The sequence below is a fragment of the Plecotus auritus genome (assembly GCF_963455305.1).
Source record: "Plecotus auritus genome assembly, chromosome: 5".
NCBI classification, from domain to species: domain Eukaryota; kingdom Metazoa; phylum Chordata; class Mammalia; order Chiroptera; family Vespertilionidae; genus Plecotus; species Plecotus auritus.
The window spans coordinates 39,279,825-39,299,383 of record NC_137776.1 but is presented as its reverse complement, the minus strand read 5'-3'; the positions used below and the strand labels follow the sequence as shown (position 1 = coordinate 39,299,383).

At 39.3% G+C, this 19,559-nt stretch overlaps 1 protein-coding gene across 5 annotated transcripts in view; it reads right to left on the bottom strand.

Moving 5' to 3' along the window:
* Positions 1–19,559, bottom strand: part of NCKAP1 (NCK associated protein 1) — a 107,889-nt gene that overhangs the window by 23,472 nt on the left and 64,858 nt on the right. For all 5 annotated transcript variants that reach the window (XM_080668450.1, XM_080668454.1, XM_080668451.1 and 2 more), the window contains 5 exons: positions 12,743–12,888; positions 10,113–10,245; positions 5,745–5,864; positions 4,975–5,114; positions 3,382–3,513 (listed from right to left, as the gene is read on the bottom strand). In XM_080668450.1, coding sequence (XP_080524576.1) covers positions 3,382–3,513; positions 4,975–5,114; positions 5,745–5,864; positions 10,113–10,245; positions 12,743–12,888 — 671 coding nt within the window. The remainder of the gene's footprint in view (positions 1–3,381; positions 3,514–4,974; positions 5,115–5,744; positions 5,865–10,112; positions 10,246–12,742; positions 12,889–19,559) is intronic.

Here is a 19,559-nt window from a genome sequence, read left to right as displayed (position 1 = left end):
GGCCTCAGACAGTAGCTGACCTGCACCCCATTGGAGATCCAGAAGCCAGTGTACCTAGTGGTCAGTGTGAGACACCAGATTTCAACTCCTCACATCCATAAGTGATACATTCAAGAGGCAGATTCAGTGAGCACCAAAGCCCCACTGAAACAAGCCCTGAACCATAAGCGTGTCTCCAGCGCAGCAGTTCTTCCATTATAGACACAGCGGGTCCTCACAGCCAATTGGCCTGGAGGTCAATTCCTCCCAGTGTACCAACAGCAATCAAGGCTTAACTACACCAAGACTTTGCACTCAGCCCACAAAGGGGTGTACCAAAGGCGTCCACCTCAGGTGATTGGGGAGGCTGAGCTACTGGCCCCTATAGGTCACCTACCACACAAAGCCACTCCATCAACATAAGGAAGCGGCAAAATGCGGAGACAAAGAAACATGTCACGAATGAGAGAAATGGAGGAAAGCAAACTAATGGACGACATAGTGTTCAGAACCACATTTATAAAGTTACTCAAGAATCTTCTAAAAACCGCCGAGAAACTTGATGAGACCTTTAAGGATCTTAATGAGAATGCCAAAAAAATGGAAAAGGACCAGTCAGAAATTAAGCATACACTGTCTGAAATAAAGAATATACAGAAACTCAACTGTAGATCAACCTACCCCAAGAATCAAACCAAAGATCTGAAATATGAGGAAACAAAAAACACCCAACCAGAAAAACAAAAAGAAAAAATCCAAAAATATGAAGATAGTGTAAGGAGCCTCTGGGACAACTTTAAGCGTACCAACATCCGAATTTTTGGGGTGCCAGAAGAAGAGAGAGAGCAAAATATTGAAAACCTATTAGAAGAAATAATGACAGAAAACTTTCCCTACCTGGTGAAAGAAATAGACTTACAAGTTCAGGAAGCGCACAGAACCCCATACAAGAGGAATCCAAAGAGGACCACACCAAGACACATCATAATTAAAATGCCAAGAGCAAAAGACAAAGAGAGAATCTTGAAAGCAGCAAGAGAAAAACGGTTAGTTACCTACAAGGGAGCACCCATACGACTGTCAGCTGATTTCTCGGCAGAAACTATGCAGGCCAGAAGGGAGTGGCAAGAAATATTCAAAGTGATGAACAGCAAGAACCTACAACCAAGATTACTCTACCCAGCAAAGCTATCATTCAGAGTTGAAGGTCAGATAAAGAGCTTCACAGACCAGAAAAAGCTAAAGGAGTTCATCACCACCAAACCAGGATTACATGAAATGCTGAAGGGTGTTCTTTAAGAAGAGGAAGAAGAAGAAAAAGGTAAAGATAAAAATTATGAACAACAAAATGACATCAAATACATACCTACCAACAAGTGAATCTAAAAATCAAGTGAATAAAAAATCTGAAGAACAGAATGGACTGGTGAATATAATAGAATCAGGGACATAGAAAGGGAGTGGACTGACAATTCTCAGGGGGGAGGGGGTATGAGGGGTGTGGGAAGAGACTGGACAAAAAGCTTACACCTATGGATGAAGACAGTGGTGGGGGGTAAGGGCATGGGGTGGGGTGGGGAATCAGGTGGAGGGGAGCTAGGGGGAAAAAAAGAGGAACACCTGTAATAATCTGAACAATAAAGATTTATTAAAAAAAAACAAACAAAAAAAAAAACAAGGCAACAAGCAGAAAATTTCATTGTTCTTTAATTACTTGTAGCACATAAACAATTTCATTGTTCTTTAATTACTTGTAGCACAGTTCAATTTAGTTTATATCCCAAGAAACTGCATAAATCTAAAAAGAAACACAAATTTTGAAAATACTTTCCTACATGATCTTTTCCTACATTGGCCATCCCTATTTCACCTTCATTAAAACTAAGTATTAGATTTGTAAAGCTCTTAACCTGTATTTGTAAGGAAGAATCCTTAGAAATAGACAAACCTCATTGCTATTAACAGTCCAAGGAGATTAACTCAAAACAAAAATGCTATCCTTGCATATGGCCCCTAAGTCCTAAGATTGTGCTCAAGTGTTCAACTAAAATCATCAACTAATACAAGCTATATGTGGTGGCATAAAAACCTTTCCTAGGTCAACAAGTTTACAGCCTTGCTTTGATCTTGACCACTAAAAAGATAGATGTTTGGTAAAAGGAGTATCTACTTCTCTGTGGATTAATAGACTAGACTACATATTTACAGAAGGAAAACATGGGAGCTGTAAACTGAGTCCTACCTTTCACACACCACTCTACCCACCTTGGTAGTTACGAATAATAAATACCAAAGGGCATAATTTCCCTTTGTCTTAAATACTAGAGCATTCTGAGTTTTACCATCAGGATGCCTACATTACTAAAGGACAGCAAAAGACAGTCTTTGTTCCAGACCAGACTCTTCTCTAGTCAACCGATGACTTAACATTCAATTTAGTGCCCACGTATATATTCTCCTATTTTATTCTATAATCGTAGAATTCTCACCAACTATAGTTCTAATCTTTATGTTTCATTACTACTCACAGTACTTAATTCAATGTTAAACAAAAGGTACAAAGACTACTTGTTAATTACTACAAAATTTTGAAAAATCTTTGGCAAAATTTTGTTTTATAAATTGCTTTGAGGCCTTCAAGACAAACTTGTCCAATCAATCAATATTTTCTTTAATAAATTTGTAACTTTACAAAAAGGATTAAAAAACATTATAAAGTTGAAAGGTTTCTGACTTACCATATGCATTATCATTTCAAGAAACATTATATATAACCTATAAAACTATAATTAGAACTAAGTGCCTCAAGAGTTTAGATCTATTGGCATAACAGCACACATTTGAATCCAGAATAGACTTGAATTCATCTACTCCTGAGGTTTCTGAACATTTAAATTTGACCCCTTGTAAGGTATGTATCCAGCCATCACAGCTCAGTACACACGTGTACATACATAACTGAAAAGTGTCATGACACAGAATTTATACTTACTACATTCAATGCACTAATTTTTTTCTACTTCTTTCTTTCCTTGCCTTCCTTCCTCTTCTTTCTTTAAATATTTATTACAACCTTCTAATCTGATTTCATGACCCCATGGGATTGCCACCTGACAGTTGAAATACACTGATTAGCTCGTTTTCTCATTTTGCTTATAAGGAAACTAAGGCTCACTGAAATTAAACGGCTTGTCCAATGTTACAACTGGTTAATAATACCAAGTATGGGACAAGAATCTGAGTAATTCCCAGTTCAGTATTTTAATACTTCCCAGATCGTTATTCTACTAATTCTACTAATGCTTTTCCTCATGAAAGGAAATACTGTGTGGGTATGAAGAATAAATATAACAAACTCATTAAATGAACAAACAAGCAAAAATAGTTAATGTTCTTTCTTACTTAGTAAAGCGGATTTCCAGGTGAGAAGTCAAATATTCTCGTGGGGTAAAGGTATGTTCCCAAACCACCATGTTTGGTACATAATTTATAGAGAAACACAACTCAGAAAGTGCAGTGTGCAATTTATCAAGGCTGAAAAAATATTAATAAACAGTAAACAAAATGTTCAACATTTTATCATAACAATACAAAATTAATTTTATAAACATACAAGATCTTATTTGGGGATAATAATCATATAATTCAATTTCTCTCTTAAAGTTCAAAATCTTTTAACACATGAGAGCAATTTTCTAAAGATAAGCAACATTCATTTCTATCTTTAGATGATAATGACTTAATACACAAAAAAGAGCTTATTCCACACTCATAAAGATAATCATTTCCAATTTCTATTGTACTTTCTGTTGTGGAGGAAGAAAGTTGTCTACAAAATGACAAATAGCTTGCTCAATGTAGGTAGCAAGAAAGTAAGAAATTTACTTTAAGCAAAAAAATATTCACCCATTATTGCCCACCTATGCCTCCTCTCCAGGTAAGCAAACAGCCCTAAATGCTACCTATTCTGATATATCCATTTAAAATAATGGTATCAGCCATACACACCATATGCCCAAATAAAGTCTCAAATATCTTATTTTAAATACAATGAAAATAAAAGTGCACCCCTAAATTTTTAGACAGATTCCTGGTCTTTAGTATCCTATCTAATAAGAGAGTAATATGCAAATTGACCATCACTCCAACACACAAGATGGCCACCCCCATGTGGTCAACGACGGCTGCCCCCATGTGAATAAAAGATGGCCTCCCCAAGATGGCTGGCAGGGGAGGGCAGTTGGGGGCAATCAGGCCAGCAGGGAAGGACAGTTAGGGGGAACCCAGGCCTGCAGGGGAGGGCAGTTGGGGGGGGGGGACCAGGCTGGCCGGGGAGGGTAGTTGGGGGGGGACCAGGCCTGCAGGGGAGGGCAGTTGGGGGGGACCAGGCCTGCAGGGGAGGGCAGTTGGGGGTGACAGGGCCAGCAGGGGAGGCAGTTGGGGGCGACCAGGCCTGCAGGGAAGGGCAGTTGGGGGCGACCAGACCGGCAAGGGAGGGCAGTTAGGGGTGACCGGGCCAGCAGGGGAGGGCAGTTGGGGGCGAACAAGATGGCAGGGAGGACAGTTAGTGGTGACCAGGTCGGCAGGGGAGGGCAGTTAGGGGTGACCACGCCGGCAGGGAAGGGAAGTTAAGGGCAATCAGGCCAGCAGGGGAGCAGTTAGGCATCGATCAGTCTGGCAGGGGAGTGGTTAGGGGGTGATCAGGCTGGCAGGCAGAAGCGATTAGGGGCAATCAGGCAGGCAGGCAGGCGAGCGGTTGGGAGCCAGCAGTCCTGGATTGTGAGAGAGATGTCCGACTGCCTGTTTAGGCCCGATCCCACAAGGGTAACTGAGAGGGTAACTCCACCAGGATCGGGCCTAAACAGGCAGTCGGACATCCCTCTAGGGGTCCCAGATAGGAGAGGGTGCAGGATGGGCTAAGGGACACACCCCCTTCCCCACGCACGAATTTTGTGCACTGGGCCTCTAGTATATTAATAAAAGTGGATGGCTTACTTGGTCACTACCAGCCTGTTTTTCCTCATGCTCTCAACTCCAGGTTTTTCCCTTTCAGGTTCCCCTTTTTTACCAGTTTGTTTTTTTGACTTCTTATTCACTGCCTGACTAATGGTTTTGGCACAATGCTTGGGCAGCAACTAAATTTAAAAAGAATAAAATGTTACATTACACCAATTACTTTGAAAACACTTTAATAATTCAAATAAACCTTAACTGAATCCAGTATATGTAAGAAATATCATGCTAGCACTAAGAACAGAGACATAAATAAAAAGTAGAATTTACCTAGTTCAGGGAGTCTAAGCTTAGTGGAAAACAGAAATAGGTAAATATTGTGTGAAGACAGACTTCATAGAGGAAGTTACAACAAGACTGTAGTTTAAAGGATAAATGAAACATTTTACTGGAAGGAAAATGGCCTACAAAGAACAAAACTATGTTAGGACATAATGTATTCAGAATCTAGTGAGAATTACTAGGTGATAAAGCCTAAGTGCAGACAGGACAGAGAAGTTTGAACTATCAAGAAGAGACTTAAATGCCAACCTAGAGGTTGGATTTTACAGTCTAAGTAATCCTAAAGACAGTGGCAATATTTTAAAAACTATCTAATAATGGAGCTTCACAAGAGGTAATGAGATTTAGTAAGAGTCTGAGAATAAGAAAATAAAAATATATTAATAAACAGTAAACAAAATGTTCAACACATCATTTTCTTGCTTTCATATACAAATCTCCTATCTGTAAGAAAACATTTAAATTATTACCTGGTCACTGAGAGTACACTGTTCTGTGCAAATATCAGTGATAAGATTTCGAGCTTGTTTAGCCATTTCATCCAGAAACATGTTACATAAGGAAAGACTTCGATCTCCAATATGATGTCGCTGTTAAAGCAGAATAATAATAATAGTTATCAGTAAGTAGTTTGAGATAAAGCACTTTTTAAATAAACACAGAAAATAAGATTAAAGTCTATTCTACATTAAGGAGTGGGGGATAGAGATTATTACATACATTACTTTTGTGCTGCTAGAATAAATGTAAGGTAATATAAAAGAATGTAAAATACTTAGCATGCAAAATAACTGTTCCTAAATCTATCATGATACCTTAAAATGTATTTTATTTAAAATGCCCTTTAAAACTTTAAAGGGGATGTATAAGCAAAATACAATTAAATATTGATTCACTTACATAAGGAGAGATTTCAAATTATAAATAGTTACAGCCCTGTTTAAGCAAATTCTGACTCCTGAAAGATAAACCGTATCTCTCACTATTACTTCTTCCTGAAAAAAGAACACTGAACTAGCACTGCTTTACTAGACTAACTTATTTAAGATACAGGTCTGATATCACTACTCGCCTTCAATGGCTGAGAAATACTGAGACTGAAAAACAAAACCAATAGGATTTCTAAACATGTCACAAGTTTCCCTATGATCTGCCCTCTGCCTCTAGCTGCAGTGCTGAGAAGAGACTTTAGGTCAATGGCAGAAACACAGGGACCACTGAGCAGACTACAACAATAATCCAGGCAAAAGATGACGTGGGTTGGGCAGGGGGAGAAGAGGTAGGAGTTTGGCTATATATATAAAGCCAAAGACAGAAAACGCTCTAAGGTTGAAAGTGAGGTAACATGTCCAAGAGCAACAGTTCTCTTCTGTACATGTTACATTTTACATAGCCAAAAATGCCTAAATTGCAACAGAATATTTTTAAAAATTTTTACAACTAAAGGTAAAGGACTGGGCTGAAAATACAAATTTGGGAAACATCAGCATATGAAAGATTTTTAAACAATGGGACTGGAAAAGATAAGTGAACTACTAGATTGGACAGTACAGATAGAGCAAAACAATTACTAGTTTTCCTTTAGTACTGGATGCTATTATCCCGGGATCCTGTTGACCTAGTAGGGTGTAAATTTCAAATCTAGTTCAAAAGATAGTGTCTTTCTGCAAATTTATTTTAAGTACTCCAACTCAAAATGAGGCCTCAGCATTAAGGAATTGTTCTGGAGGCTTTTTCTATAATGCCTCTGATGTAAATAAATTCAAAGGCTAAAACTAAAATGATAAAGCCAGACTGCACTGAGAACTATGCACATCAACTTACTCTGTCCTCACCCTGAGGTAAATTTCCCCAGTGCTCCCACAGTGCCTCATGTATATTTCTACCACAGCACAGATCATCAGACCATGGATTGGTCTAGGGTAGAGACTGTGTCTTTGCATCTTTCATTCACAGCATTTAATAAGGCAGCTGGGAAAGAACAGTCTTTAACAAATTAGCTAAATGGAAAATAGAACAGTGACACTGACTAGCTACATGACTATAGGAGACTTTCTTCAGAGACTTTCTTCATCTATAAACTAAGAATGATTATCAGCACTATTGTTGCCACTGTGTCATAGCAATCAAATGCAAAAAAAGGATGGGAGAATGTTGTACAAATTGCATACTTCTATATAAATATAAACACATTACCAATTACTTGTTATAATTATTTAATAAGAATTGAGTATTATCCTATTTAGGAACCATAACTTTACCAACTATATGAAGCAGGAACATTATGATATAAAGTAGATAATGATAGATATTAAAATGCTATGAAAATATGGAAAAGGAGGGACAAATTCTAACAGGAGAAATGCTACAAATCTTTTGGAAGAGGTAGGGTTTAAGCTCACCACTGAGAAAAAGGTAAGAGTACAAGAGGTAAGGGTGCAATGAAATGAATTTTATGTGTTAGGAAAAACCTTTAAAATGCTAAAAAGTAGACAATTAGTGTGCTTTGCGTAAGGTGGACTAGTTATAGTTCACAGGAAGTGGAAAGTGTATGATAAAACGAGGGTAAAGTCCATCCAGATGAGTGGATAAACAAAATGTGGTAAACACATGAATATTCAGCCATAAAAAGAAAATTCTGATATATGCTATAACGTGGATGAGTCTTGAAACATTATGCTCAGTAAGAAACAAAAGGACAAACATTCTGATTCCACTTATATGAATGATCTAAAATAGGCAGATTCAAACAGATAGACAGTAGGCACAGTGGTCGGCAAACTCATTAGTCAACAGAGCCAAATATCAACAATACAACGATTGAAATTTCTTTTGAGAGCCAAATTTTTTAAACTTAAACTTCTTCTAATGCCACTTCTTCAAAATAGACTCGCCCAGGCCGTGGTACTTTGTGGAAGAGCCACACTCAAGGGGCCAAAGAGCCGCATGTGGCTCGCGAGCCGCAGTTTGCCAGCCACGGGGCTAGGGTATACCAAGGGTAGGAGGGATGAGGAATTACTGCTTAATGGTTATAGAGTTTTTGCTTGGGGTGATGAAAGTTTTGAAAATGGATAGTGGTGATGCTTGCACAATACTGTGAAGGTAATTAATGCCACCGAACTGTACATTTAAAAATAATTAAAATAGCACAGTTTGATGTTAAATATACATGCATTTTTTAAACACAAAAAAATTTACTGAAAATAAAAGGGAAGGGGGTAAAGATCAAATTGTTGAGGATTTTTAATGCCTGAGAAATTTTTACTTTCTTCATATAAAATTAAAAACCACTGAAGATTCTTTAAGAAGGAATCATCTGGTGGCATTGTACTAGGTAGACTTAAAGGCAGGAAAACTATTCAACAGTACATATAAAGAACTACAATAGTGACAAAAGCAATGGAAAGTAGAGGATGGATTCAAGAAATGATACCACATAAATAAAATTGGAGGACTTCATGGGTAATTTAATGAAGAAGATTATGGTGAAGAAAAAATTAATAGTATATCTTAGGTAATTAAAGCTCAGGAGAAATCTATTAAATCTAAAAACTATAAATCTATTAAAATTGGGTATTAACATCCTCACAGTTATTTATCCTAAAAGCACTCCCTAATAAACTTCTGCAGGCTAATCTCTATCTCATTCCAATGGAATCCTGCAACAGATGTTATCTAATGCTTAAAAATATTAATAATGCTACTGCTATCTATAAGTTTCTCTTCTACAAGTTCTATAGTTTTAAGGGACTCAATACTAATTCCTAATAAATTATACAGAAATATACTATTTAATTTTAATATATATTCTTACTACATTTAAAAAGTGCTATTTGTTCCTTAAACATTAGAAGGAACATCAGTATCTATCAAAAATACTGAGTACATTTTTGATAAATACTTGGCATCAATAAAACTGCTGATTAGTTAAATTATTCAATAATTTTGTGTGCCTGCATGCCAGCATGTGTATGTCTTACAAATACCAGCAAATCTAGATTTTACTATATCCATTGTATTGGTTAAGTCAGTAAAATTCATCTTTGACATGTTTATGTTTAGTCACTAATCTGTGCACTCAATTTGCAAGTTTTGCCTGACCGGCGTGACAGTGGGCACATGCCCAATTGTGGGCTTCATTCCCTGTGTGGGGCATACAGGAAGCAGCCGATCAATGATTCTTTCTCATCATTGATGTTTCTATTTCTCTCTCCTTCTCCCTCTCTGAAATCAATAAAAATAATTTTTTTTTTTTAATTTTCAAGCCTTTCCAATATAACCTAAGAAGGAAAGTAAGGCCAAAACCGGTTTGGCTCAGTGGATAGAGCGTCAGCCTGCGGACTGAAGGGTCCCAGGTTTGATTCCAGTCAAGGGCATGTAACTTGGTTGCGGGCACATCCCCAGTAGGAGGTGTGCAAGAGGCAGCTGATCGATGTTTCTCTCTCATCGATGTTTCTAACTTTCTATCCCTCTTCCTTCCTCTCTGTAAAAAATCAATAAAATATATTTAAAAAAAAAAAAAAGAAGGAAAGTAAGCATACAAAATCAATTACTGTATATATTTTTACCACACATATTAATACCTGACCCACCATTTACTTTAATAAAGGTAATTTCAAGTGACCTTATGATATATACCTATAAATACTTATCCATCTATTAAAATATCTATTATATCTACATAAAATACCTATTCAAGTATTCTGATTCTATATACAGATGCCATTAGGTGGAAAGCTAAATTAGGTATCCATGACTTTGTGAGCATTTGGTCAGCTACATGTTTGGTTTAGTTTATTCTGCATACCATATAAATCAGGGTAGTACCCTGAAATTACCTCTTCTGGACACAGTTCATGTGTGCAACTCATAAAATGAGTGCAAAGTAGTGGAAATGCAATTGAGTATCTTGACTGAGAGGGTAACTCCAAACACTGTTGAAACATCTTCTCAAAAGCACGACTATAAAAACTATATAAAAAAACAAATTAAAAATTAGAATAAACTTTTATAGTTAAAATTTTCATGATATAGTACCTTACAGTTAATTTGATTCAAGTGAATGAGTCCCCAACTGGTAGCATTATTCCTTTAAGGCAGTGGTTCTCAACCTTTCTAATGCCGCGACTCTTTAATACAGTTCCTCATGTTGTGGTGACCCCCAACCATAAAATTATTTTCGTTGCTACTTCATAACTGTAATTTTGCTACTGTTATGAATCGTAATGTAAGTATCTGTGTTTTCCGATGGTCTTAGGCTCTACAACAGTGGTTCTCAACCTGTGGGTCACGACAGGTTGAGAACCGCTAGCAGGGTCGCCTAAGACCATCGGAAAACACAGATATTTACATTACGATTCATTAACAGTAGCAAAATTACAGTTATAAAGTAGCAACGAAAATAATTTTATGGTTGGGGGTCACCACAACATGAGGAACTGAATTAAAGGGTCGCGGCATTAGAAAGGTTGAGAACCACTGCCTTAAAAGAATAGTTATTTTTCCAAAGAGTATCTCTTACACACCAATAATCACTCCAGAGCAATAAAAATATTATTTGTATAATATATTACAAATTTTAAAAAACCTAAACAGAAAATAAACCATACCTATATTATATGAATATATGACTTTCTAATTGTTGTATCTTTCTTTTACAATAGAAACTTTTCTGTAGCTGAAAAATATCTATATATATAAAAGCCTAAGCAACCAGCTGACCGTCCAGTAGCTATGACATGCACTGACCACCAGGGGGCAGACGCTCAATGCAGGAGTGGAAACCAGGCATGGAAAAATGGAACAGACTGATGAATCTCAGAGGGAAGGGAGGAGAAGGGAGGACGGGAAGAGATTAACCAAAGATCTTATATGCATACTAGAGTCCCAGTGTATGGATTTGTGCACCAGTGGGGTTCCTTGGCCTGGCCTGTGGGTATTGAGCCAAAACTGGCTCTCCAACATCCCCCAAGGGGTCCCGGATTGCGAGAGGGCACAGGCCAGGCCAAGGGACCCCACAAATCCATGCACCGGGCCTCTAGTGTAAATATAAAGTGTTCCATTTTCTTCCCAAGGAAGCCTTTGGGACAGACAATAATATACATTTTCAAATAACCTTGAAAATTTTTGTAAATTTGATACATGATATACTGGGGTTTGTTTTGTTTTTTGTTTTTAGTTCTTTAAGAGACTCCTGATGCCTTCCCTGGATTTCTTCTGCAATACTGCTAATTAAAGCCATCCTACTGCCAAAATTGGTATGAACTGAGTTATTTTCCAAAATAAAAGCAATGAAAAGCTTTTCATAATGACAGCTATTCAATACATAGCAACTACTATCATTATCCACTGGGATTATCTCAGCATTTTAGAAATAAAGGGACATACTAGGTTATTCCAATAAACTTCCCTAAAGGAATAAAGGCCAAGAAGCAGAAATAGAGTCGATATTATATAGCTTTGGAGCCAAAATACTTGAGTTTGAATCCTGGCCTCATGATCAAATTCATATATTCATTCAAACATCCATTAAGTATCTACTATGTTAGACACTATGGAAATAAAACATGATCCTCCTTCAAGGACCATTTAATGAGGGGAAAAAGAAAGGGACAAAACTTATAAACTACTAAGTCAAATTTATAACTAAAGAGGCTCTGATAAAAGGAGAATGGAACACAATTCAGGGAATGGGCACCATATCATAATATTAATGTCTAATTTAATACTAGAGAGTGAAATTAATTGGTATTTTATTTCTAACATTTGCTCTATTTAACACTAATCTACAACTTTTTTTTCTTAATCTAATGATGAAAGAGGGAGGGCCTTAAGTCAAATTTGAAGTGACTGTTTTCACCTCCTCAAAAAAAGTGTAAAAAATTCACACCAGAAGAGCTGTTCTTAATAGAGAATTAAAAATAAACATAAAATCCCAAATTAGTAAACTTTTTTAAAAAATATATTTTTTATTGATTTCAGAGAGGAAGGGAGAGGGAGATAGAGATAGAAACATCAATGATGAGACAGAATCATTGATCAGCTGCCTCCTGCATGCCCCCTACTAGGGATCCAGTCATGTGCCTTGACCGGAATCCAACCTGGGACACTTCAGTCCACAGACCAATGCTCTATTCACTGAGCAAAACCAGCCAGGGCAGTAAACTACTTTTTGTTAGCAAATTATCCACTATTCCCTTTATTCTTATGCTCTAGCCCCAGTCAGAGCATGTGCAGGAGGCAACCAATCAATGTGTCTCTCTCATATCAATGTTTCTCTGTCTCTCCTGCTCCCTTCCACTCTCTAAAAATCAATGGAAAAATATCCTCCAGTGAGGATTTTTTTTTAAGTTTATTATTACTGAACTGCCTTAAGAATTATATTAATATTAAAAAAAAACAAATCAAGAGAGATACCTTTGGATACTAAAAAATCTTAAATTCTGATTTAAAGATAATCATAACGTACCAAAATATGGAGAGATCTGATGTTTCCACCAACATTTCCACCAAGGAATCCACCATTTTTGTATGAAAAATTATCGTATTCATCATCTTTCCAAGTTCTCTATGATCTGCAAGGCTAAGTGAAGCCTTAGAGACACTAGTATATGCCTGTAAAAATACAGCAAAAAACAAAAGTAGTTTAAAGTACAGACCAATGAATTTAGCCTTGTAATTCTACAGGTAGAAAAAAAAACACACCCACTATTGGAAAATACTTATTTTATTAATTAAAATAAGTATCAGTACCATCACCTTGTAAAGATCTCCTTTTGTAGTAATATTTTACAACTAAGAAAGTCTCTAAACTTGCCCTTTCCTCACTGTTTGCCCTTTTCCTATGTAAGCCAGTTTCCTGTTCAAATTCTAATCATCTTTCAATGTCTGGGTAAAATGTTACTTTCTCCATAAGCCATTACTAGCAATTTCAACTTGAAGAAAGCTTTCTTCTATACTAGCAATTTTCAACCAGTGTGTCACACGAATTTTTAAAACATGCCATAACTGACTCTTTAGGTCAGGGGCACTGAACTCCTTTCCCTTAGGACAGTGGTCGGCCAACTGCGGCTCGCGAGCCACATGCGGCTCTTTGGCCCCTTGAGTGTGGCTCTTCCACAAAATACCACGTGCGGGCGCGCACGTACAGTGCGATTGAAACTTCGTGGCCCATGCGCAGAAGTCGGTTTTCGGCTCTCAAAAGAAATTTCAATCGTTGTACTGTTGATATTTGGCTCTGTTGACTAATGAGTTTGCCGACCACTGCCTTAGGATGTCAAAAAGGTTTTTTTTTAATGACTAAAGCCAACACAACAGCCATCTGGTATAAATGAATCAAAATTATACCTATATTTTTTGTCAGATCAGCAAGAAATATTTTTTGGTGTGCCACAGAACTTTAGTAATTAGTTTATGTGTGCCATGAGATGAAAAAGGTCGAAAATTGCTGATCTATACAAACCTCCTAGATTCTGAACACTACCTCCCATCTTGCACTTTTGCCCTCTCTCCCTATACAAGGCTTCTCTGGCTTAGTTGTATGTCCCATTTTTTCCCTCCTTGGTATGCTTTGTCCTGTTGTCACTAAAAAATGAGTTTATTATGCAGCAGAAAGGGGCTGAGTAACTGTATGTCCCAATTTGGTTAAGAGCAATGTTATAGGCTGAAATGTGTCCCCCAAGGTATGCTGAACTCAAATTCCCTAGTACCTCAAAGTGTGACCTTAATTTGGAAACTGAGTCCTTACAGAGGTAATGAAGTTAAAATGAAGTCATTAGAGAAGGACCTAATCCACTATGACTGTTGTCCTTATCAAAATAAGAAATTTGGACCAGATACATATGCACATAAGGAAGACTATGTAAGGAGAAACAGGAAAAATGCCATTAGAGTAATACAAATTACAAGCCAAGGAATACCAAAGATAGCTAGCAAATCACCAGAATCTAGGAAAAAGGCATAAAACAGATTCTCCCTCACAGTCCTTAGAAGAAATTAACCCTGCTGACACCTTGAGTTCAGATTTCTGGCCTCCAGAACTATGAGACAGTAAATTTTTGTTGTTTAAGTCACTCAGTTTGCGGTTCTTTGTTATGGCAGCTCTAGGAAAAGAATACAAGCAACTATGGAATACATGAAAGAATCAGATAGCAGGTAATGTACTTATAGATATCTCGAAAATCTATAATAAAAGCATAATATGCAAATCGACCGAACAGCAGAACGACCATCTGGAAGACCGCCCGGAAGACCACGCTATGACATGCACTGGTGCCAGGCCAGCCAAGGTGGGTGCAATGCGATTGGTCAAGGTGGGTGTGATGCGATTGGCCCCACTATCACCCCACGATCACCCCACAGAGGGAGGCCCAGGCCACCGGCCGGCGGGGCGATCGATTGGGGGGTGGGGGTTGGGGGGCAGCAATCGATCGCAGAGCCCCGGCCAGGTGGGCAGGGCCTCCCTCTACGGGGCGATCGATCTGGGGGCCCCGCAATTAATTGCCCCACAGAGGGAGGCCCAGGCCAGCCAAGCAATTACACCCCATGCCTGTTGCCCACAGAGGGAGGCGACCAGTGGCAGGAGAAGAGGGGGACAGCACCACACAGATGGCAAGCAGTGGCAACAACGGGGGCGGGCCCAGCTGCTGGCAGCCAGGAGAAGGAAAGCCTCAATAGGCCCTGATTGCCAGTCAGGCCTTGGGACCCTACCCAAGGGGTCCTGGATTACAAGAGGATGCAGGCCAGGCTGAGGACACACACCACCCCCCCCCCCCGCCTCCGTGCATGAATTTCGTGCACTGGGCCTCTAGTCTCTATATATAAAAGCCTAAGCAACCATTTCGACTGGTCGACTGGTTGCTATGATGCGCACTGACCACCAGGAGGCAGACGCTCAACAGATGAACTGCCCTCTAGTGGTCAGTGCCCTCCCACTGCCAACCTCCCATGGCTAGCCAAACTCCCGTGGCTGGCCAAACTCCCGTGGTCCCTCCTCCCAGCCAGTTAACTTCCCATAGTCCCTTTCCCCGGCCAGCCAGCCCTGATCGCCAGCCAGGCCGAGGGATCCCACCCATGCATGAATTCGTGCACCGGGCCTCTAGTATAAAAATAAAATTATACACAGGGACATATAGTTCTACATTCTTAATGCTCACTCAAATGCTCTATATTCTAACATACTGAATAAGCTAAAATTCTCAAGTGACTCATTCAAAATGGGTAAGTTTAATAATCTTGGAAGTATTTAATAAGGAAAATTTAAAATGCATCTAGCCCTGGTTGGTGTGGCTCAATTGGCTGGACATCCTCCCATGCATCAAAGGTCACAGGTTTGATTCCTGGTCAGGGCACATATCCAGGTTTCAGGCTCAGTCCCTGGTTGGAAGGGCATGTAGGAGGCTGCCAATCAATGGTCTGCTCTCACATCAATGTTTCTCTTTCTCTTTCCCTCTCCCTTCCTCTCTCTCTCTAAAAATCAATAAAAATAGAGAGGGAGGGGTAGGGAGAGAGAGATAGAAACATAAATGATGAGAGAGAATCATTGACGGGCTGCTTCCTGCATGCCCCACACTGGGGAGCGCTATGACAATGACTTTAAAAATGGTTAATGTGTATATCCTTTGGCTGAGCAATTCTACTATTTTCACTATAAGCTCTACTGCTGTATTGTTTCAGAGCTTTTGAAAAACAAAGCAATGTCCCTTTTTTAAATGTATTTTTCATTATTGATAGTATTACTGTTATCTCCCATTCCCCCCTCTTTGACTCTCTTAAGAAATGTTCATTTCTGCCCTAGCCAGTTTGACTCAGTGGATAGAGCATCGGCCTGTGTACCAAAGGGTCCCGGGTTCGGTTCTGATCAAGGGCATGAACCTTGGTTGCAGGCTCCTCCCTGGCCTGGGCCCTGGTCAGGGCTCGTGCAGAAGACAACCGATCAATGTGTTTCTCTCTTTCTTTCCCTCTCTCTTCCACTCTCCCTAAAAAAATCAATGGAGCCAAAACCGGTTTGGCTCAGTGGATAGAGCGTCGGCCTGCAGACTGAAGGGTCCCAGGTTCGATTCCAGTCAAGGGCATGTACCTTGGTTGCGGGCACATCCCCAGTAGGGGATGTGCAGGAGGCAGCTGATCGATGTTTCTCTCTCATCGATGTTTCTAACTCTCTATCCCTTTCCCTTCCTCTCTGTAAAAAATCAATAAAATATATTTTTAAAAAATCAATGGAAAATATCCTCAGGTGAGGATTAAAAAAAATGTTCATTTCTAAACTTTATTTTTAATAGGTAGAAAATAGTGATGGAAGGAGACTTGAGGTGGTGAACACACAATATGATGATTGATGATTAATGTATTCTAGAATTGTACACCTGAAAGCTGTATAATGTCTACCCAATAAATTCAATAAAATTTTAAAAAACTAAAAATATCTTTAATAGGAAAGAAAATAACCTGTAACATATTCACATGTAATATTTTGGGAGAGTGGTATTTCAAGTGTTCTTCCTGATCTCCCACCAACCAGTTCTGTAACCTCGGGCAAATTACTTAATACTTGTGGCCTCATTTATAAAACCATTTCTAAGAATATGCTGCCATAGAACACAGAACAAGAGAGAGAAAAGTGCCTATGTATTTTGAGGTTGGAAAGGACCTAAGAAAAGCAAAAGCACCTAAGGGAACTAAACAGACTGCCAGAAAAGTATGCTCTTCCAGGTACCCAGCCCTTCCTGAAACTATAGTCATTTAAAATGTCTCCCATAAACACATACTGCTTATATTTTCATGTTTTAATTAAACAAATAAAAATTTTATTCTTTAAGTCGCAGAACAAAATATAAGGTATAATCCCATTTACATGTTTGGACACCTAAAAGGATATGACATTATTAAAAGTGAGTATTGCTGGGGAATGAGACTGGGAAAAGTGCTAACTTTCATTTTCTACTTTACCTCTGGATACTTTGACTTTTTATACTAACAGACTAATATACATGTTTTTTAAATATGAGGTTATTAGAAACATTGGGCCACCATTTTCCCATAATTACTAGAAATATTTAGGGGGCAATTAAATTCTACCATTAAATTCACATACATACAAAGATTTCAGGCTTGAATTTTAAAAGCCCTCAAAAACTATTTATGTGAGAGTTATATATTAAATGAAAATATTTAAAGTCCAATACTTTATTAGTATTTATTTCTGCATTTCAGAAAAATGAAGCTTTAGACAACAGATCAGGAAATAATAAACTATGGCCTGTGTGTGAGCCAGTTGCTTGTTTTTATGAAGTTTTATTGGAATGCAACTACACCCATTTGTTACTGTCTACAGGTGCTCACACACTACAATGGCAGAGATGGGTATTAATGACAAAGACTATGCGGCCCACAAGCCTAAGTTTATATCAACTGGTTCTATATTATAAATATTTTGTCAAAAAAGATTTTGTGATTTCACACTTTAGAATTAAATATTTGAATAAGCATAATCAAGAGAGATATTTGGAATTTAAATATTTGGACATTTTAAAATTATAATGTTTTATTTTTAAAAATCTTTTATATTGGCATAAGTTAGAAATATATTTATCCAAGTTTAACAACTAGTATAAAATGTTTCTTCTACATACAATGCAAGGAAACATTTGGGCAGATAATCTGAATAGACATTTTTTCCAAAGAGGATCCTATATAATAAAAGGCTAATATGCAAAAAAGACTGAACGGCAGAAAACCGAACAACTGATCACTATGATGTACGCTGACCACCAGGGGTGTGCCCAGAATATGGCGGGTGTCGGCAGTAGGCGGCAGAGCACGGAACATGGCCAGTGTTGGCCATGGCGGGACGGTGGAGCAGTTGAGCGAGGGCACCAGACCAAGGCAGGGCGCCAGTCACTGTCATCGGGGCGAGCCTCTGCTGGTTACTGAAAATTCTTTGCTCCCGCGTGCCGCAGTCCCGCTCAGCGTTCATACCTACTGCCGACACCGGAGCCACCACTCGCACCCACCGCCAGTGCCCAGCACCGGCCCTGATCTCTCAGTGCCATCAGCGGGTGCAAGCGGCGGCTGCCAGCCCTGATCACCCCTCAGGGCTTCTCCACCTCCCCCCGCTCCTGAGGAGCAATTGAGGCCAGCAGCCGCCTCTCACACCCGCTGCCAGTGATGGCCCTGCTCGCACCCACAGCCGGCGCCAGAGCTGCCGCTCGCACCCGCTGCAGGTGCCCGGCACCAGTCCCATCAGCGGGTACGAGCGGCAGCTGCTGGCCCCGATTGCCCCTGAGGGCTTCTCCACCTCCACCTGCTCCTGAGGGGCTATTGGGGCAATAGCCACCGTTCACACCCACTGCTGGCGCTGGCCCCAATTGCTCCATGCCATAACCGGGTGCGAGAGGGGCTGGTGCCATCAGCACATGGGAACAGCAGCAGTGGCGGGAGCGGGGCTGCAGGCAGACAGGGGACCAGGGGCAAAGAAGGAGGGGCTGGGGGCAGGGGCGCAAAGGATGGGCCAAGACCCACCCCTGTGCCCACCGCAGCCTCGTCGCCCACAGTTCCTTTCAAAGTGCACAAATTCGTGCACCTGACCCCTAGTGTGTGTATATGTGTATAGTTAGATAGACAGATAGATAGATATAGAGATATAGAGATATAGATATAACAGATACATTAAAAGACGTTCAACATTACTAATCACATGGAAATGCAAATCAAAACCACAATGAGCTATCACCTCACACCTGTCAGAATGGCTATTATCAAAAACACAAGAGATAAGCATTGGTGAAGATGTGGAGAAAAGGAAACTGTGCATTACTGGTAAGAATGTAAATGGGTACAGCCACCATGGAAAACAGTAATGAAGATTTCTCAAAAAATTAAAGACACAACTAACTTATCATATGATCCAGCAAGTCCTCTTCTACTTATCCGAAGGAAATGGAAACACTAACTCAAAAAGATATCTATATCCTCATGTTCACACTGAAGCATTATTTACAATAGCCAAGACATGGGAACAACTTAAGTGTCCACTGATGGATGAATGGATAAAGAAGTTTTGTGTGTGTGTGTATGCACACACTGAAATATTATTCAGCCATAAAAAAGAAATTCTGCCTTTTGCAACAACAGGGATGGACCCTGAATGAATTATGCTAAGTGAATTAAGTGAGACAAAGAAAAACAAAGACTGTATGGCCTCACTTATATGGGGAATCTAAAAAAACACACAAATAAACTCATAAAGACAACTGGTGGTTGCCATAGGCGGGAGCTGGGATTGGGTG